Below are 17,162 nucleotides of genomic sequence, written 5' to 3'. Positions count from 1 at the left end.
ATTAGTGATGTTGAGCATCTTTTCATGTGCTTGCTGGCCATCTGTAAGTCTTCTTTGGTAAAATGTTTATTCATATCGTCTGCTCATTTTTAAATCGGATTATTTGGGATTTTTCTTGCAATTGAGTTGTATGAGTTCTTTATATATTTTATTATTTATTATTTTTTCCTTTTTTTTTCTTTTTTTAGGGCCACACCTGCTCCATATGGAGGTTTCCAGGCTAGGGGTCAAAACGGAGTTATAGCTGCCAGCCTACACCACGGCTCACAGCAATACCAGATCCTTAACCCACTGAGTTAGGCCAGGGATTGAACCCACAACTTCATGGTTTACTAATCGGATTTGTTTCCACTGCACCATAATGGGAACTCCTATATATTTTAGATATTAATTTCTTATCAGATAAATGATTTGCAAATATTTTCTCCCATTTGTTAAGTTACCTTTTCATTTTGTTGATGGTTTCCTTTGCTGTGCAGAAGCTTTTTAGTTTGATGTAGTTTATTTTTGCTTTTGTCGACTTTCAGATTTGCTTTTTTTTTTTTTTTAATCAATACTTTCATACTGAATGTTAGCAAAGGGCCTGATCATGAACTTGCATTTTTCCCTATGACTGATGTTTGCTGGGAAGAGCTGGGAAGGGAGGTGGAGGGAAGGGATTATGCAACTAAGTAGGACATTCTTAAATAAGGACGTAGGGAACTTTCCAAATCGGGCCTGATGGCCCCACCTGCCCACAAAGGAAGTAGAAAATGCTAGCCGGTGAACTAATAAATGGAACAGCAGTCTACCAGGTTCTAACTGCCTGCTGCCATTTTCCCATCTCCATGTGACTTCAGTTGATTCTCTCCTCAGCTTTTCTCTGGGCTCCAGGCCTTTAGGCTGCTTGCCCAGCTTCTCTAGCTTGGATATCCCCTGTTGATCTGGCCTTAAAGAACTCCAATCCTTTGGCTGTAACTGGGCCCATTCCCACCCTCACAGAGGGGAGGTGAGAGGAGAGAAGGTGAAGAGGGCTGGTGGAAACAGTGCCCCAAAGGGTCAAATAGTCCTCTGTCAGTCGTGAGCCGTCATGTCCAGCTTAAACCAAGTTTTCTTTGCCCAGGCTGATGGTGAATTATCAGGTGGGGGAAGAGGGGGTAGCATGGTAGTTCTTAGTATAAGCTTGTCTGCTTTACAGGGAGACCAGTCAAGGGAATTCTCAATCCTTGGATTATCACTGTCTTCTATTTCTACCCAGAATTTGCTAATTTAGATTTAGGCTTGGGTTTGCAGAAAAAGAGGGTAAGAAGGCTCATTTTGACCTTAAGCTTAAGTGGTGTTTGTCAGTCCCCCTTTGAGCATCTTACTCTGAAGATTTTCAGCCATTTGTGGCAGGGTGATGAGCATGACCCTGGGGCTGGACTGCTCTCTCACTTCCTAGCTGTGTGACCTTAGGCAGTGACTTTCTCTCTCTGCGTCTCAGTTTCCTCATCTGTAAAACAGGGGCTAAGAACAGTACTGACAGAATTGATAGAAAGATTAAATAAGTTCTGTATATATGTAGAGCTTTCAGAATAGTGCCAGTTACATGTGCGCTTTAAACAGTTTAATAACAACAGCAGTAATAATGGTCCAATCAGTTTCCATTCTTCTGGTCAATCTTCAGAGTAAATGGCAGAGCAGAATTCTGCCATTTATCCCCAGAGACACCATTTAAACTAAATGGTATATCACTAAAATCTCTGCCATTTAGGAGTTCCCCTCATCATGGCTCGGTGGAAACAAATCTGACTAGCATCCATGAGGACGCAGGTATGACCCCTGGCCTTGCTCAGTGGGTTCTGGCGTTGCCATGAGCTATGGGGTAGGTTGCAGATGCGGCTCAGATCTGGCATTGCTATGGTTGTGGTATAGGGCAGTGGCTACAGCTCTGATTTGACCCCTAGCCTGGGAGCATCCATATGCCTCAGGAACAGCCCTAAAAAAAAAAAAAAAAAAAAAAAAAGAAAAGGCAAACAAAAAATCTCTGCCAAGGAAACATGACCTGTTACTCAACCTGAAGCATAAGCTGAGAAGGATTAAAAAATGAGGAAAATGCTTTTGGATCAGGTTGGCAGAGATCAGGGAGCACCAAAATGGCAAAAGGTACCTATGGTTGAAGCAGGAAACCGCTGAACTATATCTGCATCTCTGGTAACAATTACATAGTCACCTTGAGAGGGAAGATATCTTGGTAAATGGAAGCACACATTTTATACCCAAAGAGCTCTTTAGTATGTCCATTATTTTGAGGCTGAGTTATTCATCCGATTTTAGCATAGAGTTCAGGGGGCCAACAAAATGGGTTTATTAAGATGTCCTGAAGTGCCCACCTCCCTGTGTCTCAGGGCCCTAACCTGAGCTTGGTTTTAGTGTGACATATACAAATATAACAATAAGGGAAGTCAATCAATTAGACATCTATCCAATTGTTCCTGATATTTAGCAACATCCCTAAAATTACTTTTTAAGCACTTTTTTGTCTCTGCCAAAGATGGGGGGATAGAGTTAAGCGCACAAATGGCTTTGGACAATCTGGTGCAGAGAACTGCTTTAAGCATGGCATAAACATGCCAAAGCAATAACTTGTTTCTTTATCTGCATGTGCCATGAAAATCTGGCTATCATAGAGTGCCGGATCCATTAAAAACTGAATTTGCAATTTCCAGACAGCAGATAGCTCAAAGCGCAACAGGGCCAGCAGGCAATAATCCAAATTCACATCTCCCTCTAGAAGAAGAACTCTAAGCACTCTGTTGTTACATTATGTTATTCAAAGTACAGGGGATAATGAAGGTTTGACAATACTCTAGCTGCTGCAGGATTGAGTGAAACAGTCATTATTCTTCAAATGTAAAGAGCTGCATAACGTAACGTATCTCACATCACTAGACACATTTAATTAATGGAGGAATGCAAATCAATACATGATGTCCAAAATGAAACCGTCCCTTTTGCTTAAGGTATGAAGTATGTATTTACAAAACGATGTCACAGAGACTACTAGTTTCTGAGGGAAGAAAGGACAGTGTTCAACCTAAGACTTTTTCTTTCCCGAGACTTTTGAAATAGATTAGGCGTCTGTCCAAGTGAAGTTGCAGAAAATATAATTTACATTTTTTTTATTATATATTTCATGGCACAACAGTAGATATGAATTTCTGGAAGTGTCTGTATTAATGGCAGTTCTTAAGGTAGTCTTAGGGAGTGTGGATAAGAGAGATGACGGATCATTTTTTTGGTGTGTATCTAATACTGCAAGTAAAAATGCTCTGCACTGATATACTAACAAGTATTCACTCAAGTTGTGCCTATAGTAACCTTTAGGATAAAAATATAATAATTCTCAAAGACTTGAATATTTTTGTAGTATCTAATTATGTAAGGAAATAATTTGGGGGAACACTGTTTCTACCTCTCTCTCCCTTTCTTTTTTTTCTTTTCCTTTTTAGGGCTAAACCAGCGGCATATGGAAGTTCCCAGGCTAGGGGTCGAATCGGAGCTACAGCATGGGTATCGGAGCTGCATCTTCAACCTATACCTCAGCTCACGGCAACCCTGGATCCCTGACCCACTGAGCGAGGCCAGGGATTAAACCCACATCCTCAGGGATACAGTCGGATTTGTTTCCACTGCACCACAACGGGAACTCCTTACTTCTCTTGTCTTTTACGCTCACACACATATTCTGTCCTTTACCCAATAACCAATACCTGTTCCCTCTTTCACTATTTCTCTTTTATTAAACGACTTTCAATAGTTACTACATACTCCGTTTATCCAACCTTCTTAAGAAACATCTGTTCCTAGGAGAGTTTTCAAGATAAATAAACGTTATTCTTAAGATATCAATGTTTGTAAAGATGGGTTATACACATCTCCACTATTTTTAAACAAAACATCTGCTTCTTGATATAATTTAGGTCCAATTATTTTACCCTGGGGCTACGAAACTGTATGGGGATATTTGGGGATTTGAGTCCAAATTAAGTGGTCTTGGGCAGCTGCACTTTAGTGTTCCTCTGTTAATGACTTATAACTTTTATGGCCTTGTCTTTGCCTTCATTTTGTGTGCTGCCACTTCTTAATGGGGCTCCGACGTCTTGAAGCAATAACCACCCTCTTTTTAACTGCTGCTAGGGTTGACTGTGGCTTGAGAAACTAGGCATCTATGTTTGTTAGCATTATTAAAAACAAAAGCGTGGATTGTTGGTGGATGGGGGAGCTGCGGAAGTAATGAGGTGGGAAAGAGAAGGAGATGATTTTGACAGTCTGGGCCTAGGCTGGCTTCCTTTCAGGTTCTGGGCTGTTTTTGATGGCTGAGATTGCTACACAAAAGACGTGGGGTTGAGTGATTTTCTTTCTATTCATATGCTAAATTCTCGAGTGTATTCACACAGAGCTGTTTTTTTGGACACGTTGGAAACGTATGAGTTTCTTTACAGTTCAACTGATACAAGTCCGTGTGTGTAGAAAAATCATTAAAATAACATTAGTCACCAAAAGACAAAGAAAGTTTACTTCTCCAACACAGGAGCTACATAATGTTTCTACTCATGTGTGTCCACTGATTTATGAAGAAAATGTAGCACATTTTACAAGGGTAGAAAATTATTAAAACAGTAGTCACTAAAAGAAAATGAGCCCACTTTACAAAATACAGAAACTGTACTAGCGACAATCTGTTAAAGACTCACTTTTAATGGTTGAGATTATATTAATTCATGGAAATTAATAACTATATTTAGGAACTTATTCAACTTTGCAGATGTTAAAAACAAAACCACTACAGACCTAAACAGTACTGTGTACCTTTCATATTTTATCTTTATTTATTTTTTTTTTTGCCTTTTCTAGGGCCACTCCCACAGCATATGGAGGTTCCCAGGCTAGGGGTCCAATCGGAGCTGTAGCCACCAGCCTACGCCAGAGCCACAGCAGCGCGGGATCCGAGCCACCTCTGTGACCTATACCACAGCTCACGGCAACGCCGGATCCTTAACCCACTGAGCAAGGCCAGGGATCGAACCCGCAACCTCATGGTTCCTAGTCAGATTCGTTAACCACTGCGCCACGACGGGAACTCCATGTACCTTTCATATTTTATAGTAGTTTTTTACATTAGCTGATTATAAACATCTGTGTTTAGCTAATAAACCTAGATTTCCTCCAAACACATAATTCTGGTAAAAATCTCACTCACAAGAAAGAAAAGAAGGAAGGAAATAAGAAAGAGAGAGACATCTTTTATATGCATGGCAGTATTTTCTTTAGGCCAAAGACAGAAAGTGTTTGCATAGCTTCAATAAAGGCATTCTAATTAGAGCCTATACTACTTAGCCATGACTTATCCAAAGGAAACATTCCACTCCAGGTTGGCTTTCTGTGACCTGGAAGACCTTTGACCCTTGTAACCTTCCCTGTAGTTAGTACAATGTGTTTTCAGAAATTAAAAGCTATGTGTACTATGTGTTTATTAAAATAACAGAGGAAAGAATATAATGTACAAAATACAATCAGATCACCTGCTGTTTTGGGTTCCCTTTACCTATGTTCCCTTTTATTGGGCTAGATAAATGGAAATTAGGTTTGGTCAAGCCTTTCTGTGTAAGTTTATATTATGAGAACTCCCCAAAACATTTTTTTTTTTAATGGACATGGAACTAGAGATAGCAATCCAAAATGAAATTCTTCCAGTCTCCAGCAAAATTGGTCTTAGGGTATAAAGAAGTATAAATCAGGTATTTTCTTTAAGACTCATTTTGCTCTAAGCTTTATTTGCTTTTTGCAACAGCACTTAGGAGAAAACCAACTGACCATTCACAACCTAAACAATGGCTTCAGAGTGTGATTAAGCAACGCACCTGGCTTCACTCAAACAACAGGTTTGTTTAACCTGGTGACTTTCCTGTGTCTGGGGTCAGGCAGGAGCAGTCTGGGCAAGGGGAGGAAAGAAGAGCAAATAGAACCGACTCACTGAGAACAAAACGGTGGTACTAACTGCCCTTTGTAATTACAACTGTTTTAACAGTTTCTTGCAGGCAAGGCTGTCATTTAAGTGACCCACTATAATTTGGGATGAAGATCCCAAGAAATTATGCCAACTTTAGAACAGGAGTTGCATTTCTGGTTTACTCAGCATAATGAACCCACCAAAGTGCTGAGTATTCCTCCTTTGGTACATATTTACGTCAAGGGAAAAAGGAACAATTAAAAAAAATCTAGCTAGACTCCCAGGAGCAGACCATACTTTGTTTTACTTCTTGCATCATGTTTATTATGGAAAATTTCAATTATACAGGAAAAACGTACAGAATAGAAGGATGAACCCCCACAAAGCAATAATTCATTTTCAATAATCATCAACATACGGCCAATCTTGTTTTACCGTACCACATCCACACCCCTCCTTTAATTTTTTTGTACAGTAAATCCCAGACAGCCTATATATTTTATTTTATAGAAGTTTCATTTATGATGTATGTATATATTGAACCTGAAGATCACTCCAGAAACCTCACTGAGCATGAGATGTTTAAAGCAATCTTAACCGCATCTTACAAAACGTTTTACACAAAAATCTATCTGCCAAGAAAATGAATTTGTTTGAATACAATTGGGTAATTGAGATGACAAAGGAACTCAAATCACAACCCTCTATTACTTTATTTATGGGGGAGAAAAGGAACATTCCAATACGGAAAAAATAGTGCACGTTACTCAATCTTGTGATTCCAGTCTTTTGGAGACGGATCGACAAGACACATGGTGAAATGTGACAGGGTTTGACTTGCCTGGATGGAGCCTAGAAAAATGGAAGGAGTCTACGAAGGGACAGAGCTGCCTAGAAGGAAGCTTTTCCCTTTTCCTTTACTACATATGGAGAATAAATGCCAACAGGCTAAACCTTGGGAGCTTCAAAAATCACTCATCAAGCAGTCCGGCTACTTACAGTAATTTATTACTGATCTTAAAGCGAAGATCAAAAGGAACTCCATCCAGCATTTATATTCCATTCCTCATTGCCTGATGACTAATTTGTAGAGGAATGAAGTCTTCACAAGGGAAGCCAAAATAATCTGAGGTGACTTTGATACAATGCCACAAAGGATATGAAGAGGAAGCTGGTAAAAGCTGTAAATGGCTACGTTCCATTAAGAGTTCTAATAAAAGAATAATGGAATTTCCCTTAACTGTGAATTTTAAAATGTTAAGAAGTGGGCAAAATTTAGACAAGTCAGGCCAAACCTTTGATTTGTCACAGCCTCTTGTTGTTGTTAAATGTTAACTTTCGCCACTGTTGCATTTATGTTAATTAAGTGGCATTATCTAAAAAAATACAACTTTCCCATCAGAAATCTGGCCAATCTCCTTCCTTTGGCTGCTGTATTACTTATCAGCCTGCACCTTCCGTCTGCATTGTCAGATACTACTGGCTCACTCGGTCTCTTTCAAACAAACTGCCATATTCTGCAAAGTGACTGATTGAACATGAAAAATGTAACTTGAAATGATAAAATTTTTAGTCTCGTATAGCACCATGGTCACATGGAACATAAACATTTCTTTTGACAAATTTTTGGTACTTAAATCAACTGGTCACTATAGAAACACAAGAAGCTTTTCAAATTCTTTCAACTTCTATGAACAACTGGCACCATTTTTTCCTCCTGAATCCAGACATCTCTGTATACTCAAATGAGGAAAGTAGCTTTCACACTACTTATTTTGGCTAGTTAAAAAATCCCCACCACATGTCTCCCTGTAAATTCATAGATAAAGATTTAAGTTTATATTAGCATTTCAACTGTGCAAATGTTTTGTTTGCTTTGAAATCACCTCGAATTAACAGACTTACTGGAATCTTCCATGATATAGAAGTTTTTGCACAAGTCTCAGAATGCTTGTAATGTATTTCCTCACGAAGATGTGGTGGTGAGCATTTTCTTAAAAATGTTATTTTCTTTTTGAGCGAACTTGTCTTTTACGAATATATGGTGAAATACTTATAAGTGACAAGATGTATGAGAATTCTTCAAATACAGGGAGTGGAAAGTGTGGGGTATACATGAAACAAGCCTGCCCATGGGTCCACGAGGCTAGGGGGATACGGATGCAGGGGTCATTACACGACTTGGTCTTCTGTGGAACAAAACTCTTGGGAGTGAATATTTCAGGTGCAATTCCAGGCACTGCTTTTCGGTAGGGTTTTAATTTTGAAACATAACTTTCTATCCAGAGCAATGGAGAGCCAAGAGGTGGCAGATAACACTTCAACTGTCTTTACCAACTCAAAAGCCAAGTTCATCAATGACACTGTTTGCAAAGGAAAAAAAAAAAAAACAACAAAAAAACTACCCATCAAAAAACAGCCCCAGATTTGTGTTTTCACAGTCTCTGAGATTTCAGTGATATGTAACTCCATTTCAGTGTGAATAAAATAGAAGGATTTTTGTTCAGAAATACAAATTTTCTTTTCTTTATAAGAGATAGAGTTCAAGAATTAAAATTGAAATACAAATGTAATTAGTAAGTGTACTTCAAGATCACTATGTATTGGTGAAAACTGTGCTGTATGTTCAGAAGAACTTCTATTACCCCCTGACATTAATAATATGCTTCTCTTACCTTATGATCATATGGATTGTAGGAATGAAAGACCCGAGAAAGATCTTTTGTTCTTTGCTTTTTCTGTGAAAGAAAACACAAACATTGAGTTGACAAGTGGCAAAAATATACACAGGTATATATCTTTATGAATATGTATGTATGTATCTATCTATTTTATGCAGTTCCTTACCCAAAGTTCTGAAATCCCCAAATTTCTGAAATCTGCACTTTTTTTCTGCAGATTTAAAAAATTTTTAAATATAAGGGTAATTTTTGCACAAACATCTCTGCCACATGGAAAGTGTGTATTTTTTTTGAAAAGATGAAGTAGGGAAGTCTGGGTGAAGGGTCAAATAGGGTGCTTGCTTATTACCTTGACAGAAGTTGCCAAGCTGCACCCTTCCCCCAAGCAGTACCAACAGGCCCTCTCACCAAGAATGAATGAGAGAAGCGATCGTAGCTCACGTTGGAAATTCTTAATTTCTCTTTTCCACTGAAAGGTTAGATCATCTCTAAATTTAGAGAGGAGACAGGACATTTTAAAAGCAGACGTCGAACATTCTCCCACTTGCTGATCATGGAACTTATTTCTGGTATGTATTTTTGGCGCATCATGGAGTTAGCCCCCTACCATGTCTTAAAATTCTGTCATCAGCATGGTCTGTTTGTCTTTAATTCTGCCCTCCTCTTGCTTCTGGGTCCACTCTGATGTGGTTAATCCTTGCTTGGCATCTGTGTTCCCCGGTAAAGGATTTCCCTACTTCAAACTCCAATCTCCTCGTGAGGACACCTGTCCTGCCCCCCCCCCCCCCCCCCGATGCCAGACACCTAAGCAGACCCCCAGCAGAGATTCTACATGACCTTCGGCAACTACTGGGCCAAGGAGTCAAATCGGGTCTTACTTAGGACCTTGTATTAGAGTCACTGGTATACACTCTACAGTTTTCCCATGGACAAATCCCCTACGTCAGAACTGTCTTTGGAGCCGTAATTCCAGTTGGCAAATCACGTGGCCTGTTTCCACGTCCTGATGCCCACTGAAGTCAGCCCTCCCTGCAGCTCAGCCAAACCTCCTCCCACCTCTGTCCTCCTCTGAGCTGCACTTCTGACCACCTGGCTCGAATGTCGTTTAACACACCTCTTCTCTGGAGAGCAGAGATACATCTCTAACTGCTTGGAAACAGCCCTGTGGTTCTGTGAGCCCTGGAAGCTGTTCTCAACAGGTCACCTGCCCATCAAAGTTTGCATTAGCTTATAATTTTCTCTTTCCTTTCCATACACCCACTTAGTTGCTTTAACAGTTCTTGGCTTATACTTCAATCAGAAGAAAAATGACGGATATTAACACTTCCTTTGGTAGGAGACAATATAAAACACTGGGGAACTTTTTTCATAAAGGAAATTATGCTGGAGAAGATAAAATAGGCGGTATATCGTATTCAACTTCGGAGGTATCCCGAGAACTGATCTCTCTCAGAAATAGTTGAGCCACCAGCTTGAGCTGGCAGGTGGATAAGGAATATTCAGAGGTTGTTTTGTGTGGCCTTTTTATGTGGGTTTTGTTTTTATGTCTTTATTTTGATAGCTAAAACCTAAATATGCCTTCTATGATTTTGGAAACAAATCTAACACTATTCAGATTAAGTTCCCAAAGAAGGCAGTGAGGGAAGAAGCCCTTTTATTTTCTGACAGCAAATTTATTATACACAACTACAGTAAAGTCTTGGCTTTGAATATTGAAGGTTATATGTTATTCATCCAGTTAACTGAAAACCAGTGCTGTTTTCCTATGAGATCAAAGTCATACGGCCCAGTGAGGTATCTTCTAGGATCCAGAACAGAGGCTGACAAATGATGGCCCCTGGGCCAAGGCAGCCTGTTGCCTGTTGTTACAAATAAAATTTTATTGAAACACAGCCAGATTAATTTGCTTATGTTTTACCGCTAGTTGCTTTTACACTACAACTGCAGAAATTGGGTGGTTACAACAGAGACCTCCTAGCCCAGAAATCCTAAAGTATTTGGTATCTGATCCTTTACAGACAACGTTAGCCATCTCTGATCTAGACTCTCTGTCTTTGATCATGCCTACTTCTGGCAGGAGTCCCCTGATCCCTAAGCCAAATGAACAACCAACTGTCCAGCAAAATTCCTTGCTCCTTCTACTCTACTTATGAAGACAGTTCAAGAATCAATTGTAATTGACATCCTGACACCTATCAGGCAAAATAACAATTAGCTGTCTTGTGTTCAGGATTTTACCTTCTGAGCATCCTCTATCCATAGGGAGAATGTTACAAGTTAGTTTCTAGAGCATACTGAAATAGACAGAGGGCTTTCGAAGCCTTCTGTACTCACATTATACCTGCTGATGACAGAAACTCTGAGATCATTTACTAAGTTTTAGCACCAAAGCCACATAGAAGGTTTCATGCACAAGTAACTAAAGCGTGGTCATTATTGCTGGTGAGCCAGTTTCTTACACGCAGACCATGTGAACAATACTGTGGTACAAAACTTGTTTAGCCTTGCTATCAGCAGTTTTAACTGAAACTAAAAGCTGAGCCAAAAATGGAATAATTAGGTTTTTTCCTATTGCATCATAGTGTGTGTCTAAATTACCTCCCACTTTTTAGCCTGTTAAAACAAACATCTCAGTCATGCAACCACCTGTTAATTCTCCAAGTGTTTAAAAAGTAAACATGTTAAACAAGTTGTGTGATGAACTTGGAACTTGGAACGGGGGTGGCCAAAGTACAATGAGCACAGCAAACATCTCCCTCTGAACTGTAGGAAGTGCCTTCAAGTCAACTTTGTCGTTACTTCCAAGGTCCAGGCCACAGAGATGAGAGGATGTTAAAAAGGAATTACATGCTGAGTCCTGCAGTCTCTGTGGGTTGCAGTTGGGTTTAAAAGATAAGGCACTGGGAGTTCCTGTCGTGGCTCAGTGGTTAACAAATCTGACTAGGAACCATGAGGTTGAGGGTTCGGTCCCTGCCCTTGCTCGGTGGGCTAAGGATCCGGCGTTGCCGTGAGCTGTGGTGTAGGTTGCAGACGTGGCTCAGATCCCGTGCTGCTGTGGCTCTGGCGTAGGCCGGTGACTACAGCTCCGATTAGACCCCTAGCCTGGGAACCTCCATATGCCACAGGAGCAGCCCAAGAAATGGCAAAAAGACAAAAAAAAAAAAAAAAAGATAAGGCACTATGCAAATGTGGTAAAACTTCTGGATTTCTAATAAGTTGGACATCTGTAGATCTCCATCCTATAGGCATTTCCTAAACTGCTTTTGAATTTCACTCTGCAAGGACAGAGAACACCAATGATCCCTTTTATTTCTGTGTTTAAAGTCCCTTTCAGAGAAAATGAAATGAAATGAAAGGCCCCAAGGGAGGATTTTTAACAGTTCAGGTTTCCAGACAATGTAATCATTTCAATTTTTATCAAAGCTGAGCTCCCAGGTGAATGACCCTCCACATGTGACGAGAAACCTGTGTATTCTGAATGTGAGGTTATACAATCGAGTTTTAACAATATCCATCTATTTAACTTCTGGTTCCTCAAACAAATTCAATGCTTTTGGTGCCCATTCTCTACTTGTAGATTAAAGTTTACTCGAGTAAAATAGAGTGATTATAAGGTAAAACTATAATACTGCTATAAATATCATATCTATATATGGATTCTCAAAGATGATAAAACCCATAAGCTTTCAAGAGTTTGATGTGCTTAAGGTATATTGTAATAAAATATAAATGTTTCAGTAAGCCCTATCATACTTTGTAGTAAGAAGCCAAAAGAGCAGGTGTGGATTTCAATGTACTGACTTTTGGTTTCTGCTTCTCTATGTAAGGAACTTGGAAGTTGCCACTTTGTCCTAACAAGTAACAAGTTGAAAAGACCAAAAGCAGCAACTCTCCTTAGAGAGGAGAGGACACAGGGAAACTGCTGCCCTCCCTCCCAAACTGGAGAGACCAAGAAGCAAATATAGGGAATACTATATATATGTATATATATATATAGTCTGGAATGGGCTTCTCAGAGCAGAGAGAATCACTGTGGGAACAAGTGCTGGGGTAGGAAAACCTGAACTATGAGATTGCTGGGGCTTGGTGCTGACAACTCTGAGTTAAAGACTCCAAAGGGATCTAGTCATAGCTGCCGCCCCCCTCTCCCACCTCCAAAGCATTGTGAAATTTACCACCAGGAACTCAATGAGGTTCCCATAGTAAATATCAGAGAACAATCCCCTTAGGCTGAGCAGGAGGAGGGGGGAAAAGGTACCATTTTGAAATACACCCAGGCACTCGGTTCTGAAAGTCTGCCCTCAGGAGAAACTAGCTAGTCAGAGCCTAACCTGTGGGGTGTCATCAGAGCCTAACTGACCTGGGGAGAACACTCAACTCCAGCCCACCTAGACATTCCATTCCACCTTAGAGGAAGGAATAAAACTGAGAAATATTGTTAAGTTCAAGTCTGGAGGCTTAGGCTACCTAGAAGATTGAGATCTAATTATAGGAATATAGACTATTTCCCCTCCTCCAACACCTTGACACTCACAAAGGGCAGGTCCTTTGAACCAGTACATCATGTCTGGTTATCAAGAAAAATCACAAGGTATATCAAAGGCAAAAAATATACACAATTTGAAGAGACGGGGCAAACGTCACAACCGGACATGGCAATTATCAAACAATTATGATTAACGCACTGATAGATAAAGCAGACAACATGTAAGAATAAATAGACAACCTAAGCTGAGAGAAATCCTAAGTTCTTTCTTAGGATGAAATGCTAGAGATCAAAAACAATGTAACAGCAATGAAGGATGGCTTTATGGGCTTATTAATAGACTAGACATAGCTGAGGGAAAAGTTTATGAGCTAGAGGATACATTGATAGAATCCTCAAAAACTGCAAAGCAAACTGAATGAAATGAGAGCAGAATATCCAAAGACTGTGAGATAACTATAAAAGGTATAACATATGTGTGATGGGACTATCAGAAGGAGAAGAGAGAAAGGCAAAGAAGAAATATTTGAAACAATAAGGACTGCGAATTTCCCAAAAATGGGGTCAGATACTAAACCACAGATCCAGGAAGCTCAGAGAACACCAAGTAGGACACAAGCCAAGAAAACTACACCCTGGCACTTCATTTTCAAATTAGAGTAAATCAAAGATAAAGAAAAAAATCCTGAAAGGAGCCAGAAGGGGGAAAACACCTTACCTATAGAGGAACAAAGGTAAGGATTACATCCAAATTGTCCTTCTTCTTCCATGTAGTCAGGAAGAGAGTGGAGTAAAATATTTGAAGTGCTGAGAGAGAAAAAAAAAAAAAAAAGCCCACCAACCTAGAAATCTGTATCTGCAAAATTACCCTTCAAAAATGAAGGAGAAAGAAGACTTTTTTCAGACAAAGAAAAATTGAGGGAATTTGTTTCCAGCAGACCTACCTTGCAAGAAATGTTAAAAGAAATTCTCCAGAGAGAGAAAAAAAATAATATAGGCCAGAAATTTGAATCTACATTAAAAAAGGGAAGAGCACGGAAGGAATAAGTGAAAGAAAAATTTTTCTTTTTCTTAATATCTGATCTCATAGTAACAGTTTGTTCAGAATGATAAAGCAACAATGTATTTGATTATGTATGCCTAGGTATAGGTGAAATGAATGGCAACAATGATACAAGGGATGAGAGGAAGGAATTTGGATTACTTTGTTATAACAAGGTATTCATACCCCCTGGGAAGTAGTAGTATTTCAGGTAGTGGGAAATACTACTGGGAAAGTGGGTTTTTTATTTATTTTTAGGGCCATACTTCCAGCATATGAAAGTTCCCAGGCTAATGGTCCAATTGGAGCTGCAGCTGCAGGCATATACCACAGCCACAGCAATGTGGGATCTGAGCCACTTGTGCAACCTATGCTGCAGCTTGTGGTAACAACAGATCCTTAACCTACTGAGCAAGGCCAGAGATCAAACCTGCATCCTCACAGATATGATGCTGGGTTCTTAACCAGCTGAGCTACAAAGGGAACTCCAAAAGTAGATTTTTTTAAAACTTGGATTAGTTATAAATGAATGTTGCCAACTCTAGGCAACCACTAAAATACATTTTTTTTTTAAAACAAGTATAACTGATATGCTAAGAAAGGAGAGTTTCAACACATTTATTTTTTCCTGCTCCCTTTCTGGCAGAAAGCCTATGAAGTGGTTAACCGATTAACTGGCAAGAGCAGCAGCAAAGAGTGGGAGGGGAAGGGGCCAACTGGACAATCAGGTTCTGAATAGTTGACTGTGTCGAGCAAGGGCAATGGAGACAAGAAGGCAATGACACCTTCCTGGGCACTAGGAGACGTAGGCTCTAAATATACCCCCCAGAGCCTGGTGTCAAAATTCCAAGTAATGAAGGCTGAGGACCAAGGACTGGTCAGTTACTACAAGACAGGGAAGGGACAGGCATTCCCCGGGGAACCATATCCTGAGGCAAAAGGGCAGAAAGAGCCAAGAGTTGCAAGACAATAACAGAGGACAGGAAGTCAAAAGGCTTGCTGGTGAAAAACTGGGAAGTAGGGATCACAGTGAGAACAAGGACTTAGCAAAAAGCAGCAAGAGACAGTGAAGTCAAGAAGGAGAAATGAAATAGCCAGGAACCCTCAGAGGTAAGCGAAGGCCGTCACTACCAAGGATGGGGTCTGATGCTAAGCTTGGCATCTCCTATTATGCTTCCTGCAGGGGTAGGTTCCCCTCGTCAGTGTCTGGACAATGCTGGGCCCATTAAACTCAATCTAAAATGGGACAGCATTTGGTTGAAAAGGGACTACAGTATAGTGTACGGGGGAGGTCAGTTTTTGATAAAAGCAGAAAAAAAAGAACTGAGTCTATAGATAGATGATGCCATTTATAAACTGCGAGAAAGTAGGTCGAGCACAGGCACGCGGAGGCAGAGAAAGGAGGGAGCTTTGTTGAATCAAAGACATGGCGACATGGTTAGAGCACATGATGGAAGAAATGTGTCAAATGATAAAATCTGTGTCTCAGAAAGTGTTTCCTAATGGGGCCTGGGAGAAGACTAGAGGCTGAAGACCATGAGGGGAGGGTGCAGTGGTTAAGAAAAAATGCCACCATCCCAAATGACTCAGGGGCAAGGAGAGCAGGTACGGTGGGTGCAAGAAGTGGCTAAGAGGCAGGGTGGGCGGCTCTTGGTTAGAGGGGAGTATGAGACAGGGCAGAGCAGAGGGGGACTCCCAGATTTCTGACCCAGACAGCTGAGAAGAGATAGGGGTCCTACACTGAGGTAAGGGGTAGAGGAGGAGAGGGCATGTCAGTTTTGAATATAGTGAGTTTGAAGTGGCTGGCTGAGCGACGATGTCTGGAGAGCAGAGAGTTAATGAGAAGGACGTCAGATGTAAGGAGACAGTGCTGGAGTTCCTGTTGTGGCTCAGCAGTAATGAATCCGACTAATATCCATGAGGATGCAGGTTCAATCCCTGGCCTCGCTCAGTGGGTTAAGGATCCACTGATGCCATGAGCTGCAGTGTAGGTTGCAGACATGGCTCAGATCCCATATTGCTGTGGTTGTGGCATAGGCTAGAGGGTACAGTTCTGATTTGACTCCTAGCCTGGGAACTTCCATGTGCCCCACCTGCGGTCCTAAAGATACTAAAACAAATTTTTTTAATACAAAAAAAAAATGAGACAGTGCTAAGAAGAGGGATGTGGTGCACGGATCTGGGAGCCATGAGCCTCCTGGTGTAATTTCAAACAGGATAGAGGATGTGATCTCATAGGGAGTATAAGGAGATAAGAGGATTGAGATTAGACTCCAAGCAAATAATATCTTTCCCTATTAATTAAATCTGTCTATTGAGCCAGGTATCTACTCTGGATTTCACATGTAAAATGAGGGAGTTGGATTACACCAGTGTTTTATTTTTTTCTTTCTTTTTAGGGCACCTGTGGTGTACAGCAGTTCCTGTGCCAGGAGTCTCATTGGAGCTGCAGCTGCTGATCTGCAACATAGCCACAGCAGCATCAGATCTACATCTTTGCCCTACACTGCAGTTTGTGGCAACACTGGATCCTTAACCCACTGAGCGAGGCCAGGGATTGAACTTGAGAACACAGAGACTATGTCGGATCCTTAACCGGCTGGGCCACAATGGGAACTCCAGGTCAGTTGTTTTCAACTCCGGTTGCAGGTTAGAATCCCTGGGGAGCCTTTAAAGTACAGCAGGGCTCCAGTCCTAATCCCCATGTGCTGATTTCACTGGCCTGGTGGGACCTACACGAAGGTATTATTTAAATGCTCTTGAGTTTTTCACTGAGCAGCCAAAGTAGAGGACCACTGGCCAGGGTGCCCCCAGGGCCTCTTCCAAACTTTATCTTCTATGCTCCCAGATCAGTTCCTCACTGTCTTGCAGCTCCTGCCATCCTAGGTTCTGAATTCCATCATGTATTTTCACTCTTAATCGCTATATGATGCCTTATTTCCTAACTTCTTCCTTTACTTAAAAATGGACCCCACACAGGAA

The 17,162-nt window shown here is 40.7% G+C and overlaps 1 protein-coding gene across 8 annotated transcripts in view; it reads right to left on the bottom strand.

Moving 5' to 3' along the window:
* CDKAL1 (CDK5 regulatory subunit associated protein 1 like 1) overlaps positions 1-17,162 on the bottom strand; it is a 654,131-nt gene that overhangs the window by 118,507 nt on the left and 518,462 nt on the right. For all 8 annotated transcript variants that reach the window (XM_047795483.1, XM_047795484.1, XM_047795482.1 and 5 more), the window contains exon 13: positions 8,647-8,709. In XM_047795483.1, coding sequence (XP_047651439.1) covers positions 8,647-8,709 — 63 coding nt within the window. The remainder of the gene's footprint in view (positions 1-8,646; positions 8,710-17,162) is intronic.

This window comes from Phacochoerus africanus, chromosome 9 (assembly GCF_016906955.1).
Source record: "Phacochoerus africanus isolate WHEZ1 chromosome 9, ROS_Pafr_v1, whole genome shotgun sequence".
NCBI lineage: Eukaryota > Metazoa > Chordata > Mammalia > Artiodactyla > Suidae > Phacochoerus > Phacochoerus africanus.
The sequence above is the reverse complement of the archived record's forward strand: the minus strand, read 5'-3'. Positions and strand labels throughout refer to the sequence as shown.